Here is a 6,299-nt window from a genome sequence, read left to right on the forward strand (position 1 = left end):
CTATTTTCAGCCTTAAATTCTTTGTGAAGTGTGTGCCATGGAGTTTTAAACCAAGCTTACACTGAAAAAATGTAGCTCCTTTGGGATTTCGTACAAGTGTTTCAGTGATTCATTTTCAGTGTAGTTACTCATTTCTGTCAATGGTAATTTTTGGCAGCCAACATGATACTTCTTCCCACAATAAACACCACCTCAGTGTATTTGGAAACATCTTCAGTATCCTGCTCACAAAACTTCTGATCTTTTGTACTTTCGAACTGATAAAACTGGTCACCCTCAGCTTGAAGCAAAAGATGTAGCAAAAGGGGTATTATCATTAGGGACATTCTATTGTATGCCGTTCAAAAGTGAAAAATGAAAAAAAGTCACTGTCACTTCATGCACTGACACGGCTAGAGACACTTATTGTGTTAGAAACTCCTGAGGCACCTGACTAGGTTGTTTCAAAGTGCAGATCCAGCTGATATCCATTAAATTGATCTGGTAAGGTCCTTTGACAGCGAGGTCTGAAAGAAGAACCTAAGCCTCTTAAATTCATACTTACAAAACATTTTACTGTATTTTCCAGGCAATTATAAAGGATTTTATTATGCAAAGGAAAGGCAAAAGAAAAAAAATTTCTTCCACTATTCACCTTTGCACTTCTTTCCTTAAGAAAAAAAACAGGAGATATGTGCAACACATTTATGTAACAAAAGACTTTTTGTACGTAATGGGAAAATCCTCAAGAGTAATATAATTCTTACAGTGCTGCCAATGTCAACAAATACACCAGTTGCCTGATACTGAGTTAGTGGCTACACAGAGTACCTCGGGCCCTACATATCAGACTTTAGTTTACTGTATAAATAGAGTGACTGTGGGCGAGAAGGGAGCAGATCCAAAGACTCATCTGGGAGAGCCTTTTTAGAAATACTTACAATATACAAAGAGGAACATCTCTGTCCTTCTCTGTTCCCTTTTCCTTTTGGACTTTTGCAGTCATTATAAAACACATTTTTTTTAAAATCCCTCAGATCAAGACAGGAAATAATGCTCTATCTAATTCAGGAAGACGTAATGGTTTTGAAAATAGCATTTGTAGGTTTCATATTCATTCTTAATCCCCAGATGGAGATGAACAAAACATGCCTGAAGATCTGAAAAAGGATAGTAAATTTTTTGTATATAGAAGTCGTCATATACTAGATACTACTATGTGTGGTAGTATCCATGATTAATTTTTCCCCTACCTGTATATAGGGAATGGAATTGTCTGAGATATTTATGGGGTAAAAAAGTGCGAGTATTGACTTGTCAGTGGTTTCTATCGTATCTTCTGAACACTGCAACTGCAACATGCAAGCCAAAATATCACATTCAGTGGACTGTGTCACAGTTGAATCTACTATACTGCACTCTGGAAAAACAAGAATCCCCACTCTTCCCTTATACTACTTCCACAATGATTTGGGTGATGGTCTATGAAGCTACCAAATCTAATTAACAATCTGTGGAAATCTGAGCTTGTAAACGAGGACGCACAATAGAATTTAGGGATTTTGTGATAGCGTAGATTCTTGCAAGGACAGCAGCATGGTGAACTATTAGGATTTATTTAATCTCAGGGGTTCTTTGTGGACTGGGAATGTATTTCTTTGACTCTGTCACTCTTCATGAAAAAGGAGGGTGTGCAACCTCACAAGCTTAATTCACACATCAAGCTTAAGTCACGTGTGCTGTAACCTATCTTTTTAATTTCTTGTACGTAGCATAATGGTAAATTTTTCAGTTAACACACACACTAATTTTTCAGTAAAAGTAAATGTATTTAAAAGCAAAGTCAAATACTGGCTAACTTACAGCAATATCTGATTAAGCAGCCTCATCTCTTTGCCTGGTAAGATCATGGAACAGATCATCCTGGAAGCTATGTCAAGGCACATGGATGACAGGGGGGTGATGAGAGACAGCCAACCTGGTTTTACAAGGGCAAATTGTGCCTGACTAATTCAGTGGCCTTCTACAATGGAGTGACTGTGCTGGCAGATAAGGGAAGAGCAACTCGTGTCATCTATCTTGACTTCTGCAAGGCCTCTCACACAGTCCCACATAACATACTTGTTGCTAAATTGGAGAGATATGGGTTTGATGGATGGACCATTTGATGGAAAAGGCATTGGCCAGACAGCCCCATATAAACACTTGCTGTCAATGGCTCTATGTCCAAATGTGGATCAGTAACAAGTGGTGTCCCTCAGGGATCTGTACTGGGACCAGTGCTGTTCAGCATCTTTGCTAATGACATAGTGGGATCGAGTGCACCCTCAGCAAGTTTGCGGGTGACACCAAGCTGAGTGGTGCAGTCGGCATGCTTGAGGGAAGGAATGCCATCAAGAGGGACCCTGACAGGCTTGAGAAATCGGCCAATGCAAACCTCATGAAGTTCAACAAGGCCAAGTACAAGGTCCTGCACATGGGTCGGGGCAATCACCAGTCTCAGTACAGGCTAGGTGACAGACAGATTCAGAACAATCCTGCAGAGAAGGACGTGGAGATGCTGGTAGATGAAAAATTAGACATAAGCCAGGAATGTGCACTTGCAGCCTAGAAAGCCAACCGTGTCCTGGGCTGCATCAAAAGAAGCATGGTCAGCAGGTCAAGGGAGGCGATTCTCTCCTCCTACTCTGCTCTTGTAAGGCCCGACCTGGAGTGCTTGCATTCAGCTCTGGGGTCCCCAGTACAAGGTGGCCATGGACCTGTTGAGGCGAGTCCAGAGGAGGGCCACAAAAATGATCAGAGGGCTGGAGCATCTCTCCTATGAAAACAGGCTGAGAGAGTTGGGGTTGTTCAGCCTGGAGAAGAGAAGGCTCCGGGGAGACCTTATAGCAGTATTCAGTACTTAAAGGGAGCTTATAAGAGAAATGGAGAGAGACTTTTTACCAGGGCCTGTAGTGATAGGACAATGGGTAATAGTTTTAAACTAAAAGAGGGGGAGATTTAGATTAAATATAAGGAAGATATTCTTTACTGTGGCAGTGGAGAGACACTGGAACAGGTTGCCCAGAGAAGCTGTGGATGCCCCATCCCCAGAAGTGTTCAAGGCCAGGTTGGATGGGGCTTTGGGCAACCTGGTCTAGTGAAGGGTGTCTCTGCCCATGGCGAGGGGGTTGGAACTAGATGATCTTTGATGTCCCTTCCAACCCAAACCATTCTATGATTCTGTAATTCTGAATTTTGATATACATATTAAAGCCTCATGAAAAGAGCTTAGACCACAGAAGTATACAAGAAAATTATGGAACAGTAGTAGCTAATTTCACAAACACACCCAACTGTCTTTAAAGACTACAGTTCATGGTATTGCCTTACTTCAAAGCTCTAAAAGCTTAACTTTAAGCACCTAATATCATGAGTAAAAGCAGATGTAGATGTTCCTTGAAATCTATGCACATAAAAAAAACCTTCCAGTCTCTGCAAATGACAAGCTGGATTTACTTACGTATACACCATTGCCTGACATTCAGTAACAAAAAATGCAGAGCACCATCCTTGTTTTCAGTTTAAAGTCTGCATCCAGCTACCACTGATAGTATATTATCACAGTGGACTTAATTTTTGCAAAGTACAATTGCCAGCATAAATAAACTTTAAGAAGATAAAATATCAGAACTCAGCTGTCAAGATGGGCTCTTGTCTTTATGCAGGTAAATTAGGTGCAAAGGAAATTCAGCATGAATTAGGAGCAAACAGCAGTTTATAAATTAGTTAGTGGCATATCTTTGTATCTGTGTTTTTAAATCTAATAACATGTTTTAAAGGAGAACCTAACTAAAAAAAACAGCTGCAGCTAAATAGTAAATCCAAGGGTAACATGAAAAATATTTCCAGTCAGTTTTTATGCCAGTAAAAAAAGCACAGCTAAAACAAGCTCTATTCTTGGTTATGCTTATGAAATAAATTCTCTACATGTAAAGGTGTTTATATGTTTGTATGTATGTGTATACACATGGCATACAAACACAGTCTATACTACAACTTTTCAGTTGAAACAGAAAATTTCTAAGAAGCTCACTAGAAAAAACCTGAAATACAAAAAGTCTGTTGTTGAAGGCCTATTTGGGGAAGCCGTTTTTCAATAAAAATATTTTGATTGTTTTGAAAATATGATTGCAAGACTTGGAAGAGAAGTAAAAACTGATGAGTCTGGTATAACACGTGTAAAAAAACCTGTAACCTTATTTATGCCACATTGTTATTTCGCTTCAAGCCTAAAGTTCTAATTTTCCCAACAATCCTAACAAAACTGTCTCATAAATGGGAGGACAATCTGGTTATGCATTCACTCTATTCTCTCTTGCTATGTAGAAACTATTAGGATGAAAAAAATCAGTGCTTACAGCATTGTGGCTGTTTGATCATAAGGATACAGTACTGGTAATGGTAATTTTTAATATATAGCATATATTAGTGATTAAGTAGTGACCTTGAAATACTTTTATTTTTATCTCTTTTAGTAGCATCCTGAAGCCAAAAGAAGTTGTATAGATGAGAATGACTAAGAATTTTTTTTCTTCTTAGTGATGGTGCTTTTGTGTAGGAAAGGTGGGGGTTTTATTTTTCGTAACTGTTAAAATTTGCTATATTGTCTTCTTTTATTAACCTTACCAGAAATTGGCTTTTCCCAGGTATCACTATATTCCAAAGGTTTTTCCACATCCACACCAATTTGTCTGGCAATATCCTCAGGTGTATATACATCGTCTGTGAAACAAAGGAAATGAAGTATTTACAGTGCAGTACCAAGGCATGGAATACGTAATATTGCATATGTTCAAACTCTAACTTTAAGGGCAAAACTGGCTTATATGGCCCACCTATGTTTTTACTGATAACTTAGTGATAGCTGTTATCTTCCTGTTCAAGTAAGTAGAACGTGATATGGGACTAGAGAGTCTGCAATTTAATTTTAAACCTTCCTTGAAACAAGTATATTTGGAAAGAGAGAGTTAATAAGATTAAGAGATAACAGATGAGTTAAACCAAGATTACATGTGGAAAGATGAGTACAGAGAACATTTTAGATTTTCAGCATACAGAATAAAATCTCCATTGATTCTTGTGAAGGGCAAAGTTCTCCTCACCAACATAAGATCTTCAGTTATCCTCCATACTGAATGGCTAGAGCAATTCTGAACCAAACATACACCATGGAGTACTGGAGGCAAAGTGTACATAAAAAGTCCTACTTAAAAGTTACATAAACACGTTTTAAAAAAACCTGAAGTAAATGGCATTAAAAACATCAACAGAACTAGTCCTGGTACAGAACAACTGTTTCACATGCTGATATTTATAGGACCGCCAGAATGTTAAAATAGTATGCTTTCCCTATACAAAATAAGTATATTTACTTTATTAAAACTCTATATATGGTAGAGTGAGAAGATGCATTGCAATTTCATCATGTTTGTGCAAACAAACAAACCAAACTCTCTCATTACATAGGAAAAAAACCCTGAATGTTAATATAGTTAAAAAAAAAAATCTCAAAATTAAATTAATTATCAAATTCCAACCCTATTCCAACATGATCTAAACATTTCAACCAAAGATTTCATAGGTTTATAATCTGGTGCTCAGTTTGTTTTGAGATTAAACTAGTATTTTAACAGCATGAAGCAGATAATTTTCCAAGTAGTTGACCTTTCTTGCTAGGCATACCTTAGAAATCCACAGTCCATAGTATGGACGTGTTAAATGATTTACCTAAGATTAAAGTAACAAGACTTGTGGTAAGCTGGGAACAGGATGCAGGTCACCTGGTCCCTGTGACTAAAATTTCTAAAACACATCATGTGGTTTTATGTAATTGCAATTTGTCTTCAGGTAAATAAAGTGGTTATTTAGATCTTCAAATACACAAAGTGCCAGAGTGCTAATCAATGTTTCACGTGAATGGTGTTCAAGGAAGAAGAGGCATGAGAAGAGCAGCACTAGCTTTTAAAAAGAAAAATCTTGTACACCACAGGTCATAGTCAGAGTATATTTAGTTTCTTAGCTTCATCTCACAATAAACACATCAACAAAATGTAGTAGCACGTTGACTAAATCACACTAAATCACCCAAGTATCCGTTACCAGTCTCATTTAGTTTTGCATCTTACAGTGTCTACAGAAAAGCCTACCTCTATCCTGCTCCTTACAATTTAATTTAGAATCACAATCTTTTCTGAGTTATATCAGCTAGGAATGAACAAAATATTATATACTTTCTAGACGGAAGAAGTATTTTTTTTTCCAGAAACTTGCACTGCTGT

General features: G+C 37.7%; 1 protein-coding gene across 6 annotated transcripts in view; it reads right to left on the reverse strand.

Moving 5' to 3' along the window:
* The window catches only part of ABI3BP (ABI family member 3 binding protein), a 165,093-nt gene that overhangs the window by 32,953 nt on the left and 125,841 nt on the right, over window positions 1–6,299 (reverse strand). For all 6 annotated transcript variants that reach the window (XM_054813851.1, XM_054813854.1, XM_054813856.1 and 3 more), the window contains one exon: window positions 4,648–4,743. In XM_054813851.1, the coding sequence (XP_054669826.1) occupies window positions 4,648–4,743 (96 nt within the window). The remainder of the gene's footprint in view (window positions 1–4,647; window positions 4,744–6,299) is intronic.

The sequence above is a fragment of the Grus americana genome, chromosome 1 (genome assembly GCF_028858705.1).
Source record: "Grus americana isolate bGruAme1 chromosome 1, bGruAme1.mat, whole genome shotgun sequence".
Taxonomy (NCBI): Eukaryota; Metazoa; Chordata; class Aves; order Gruiformes; family Gruidae; genus Grus; species Grus americana.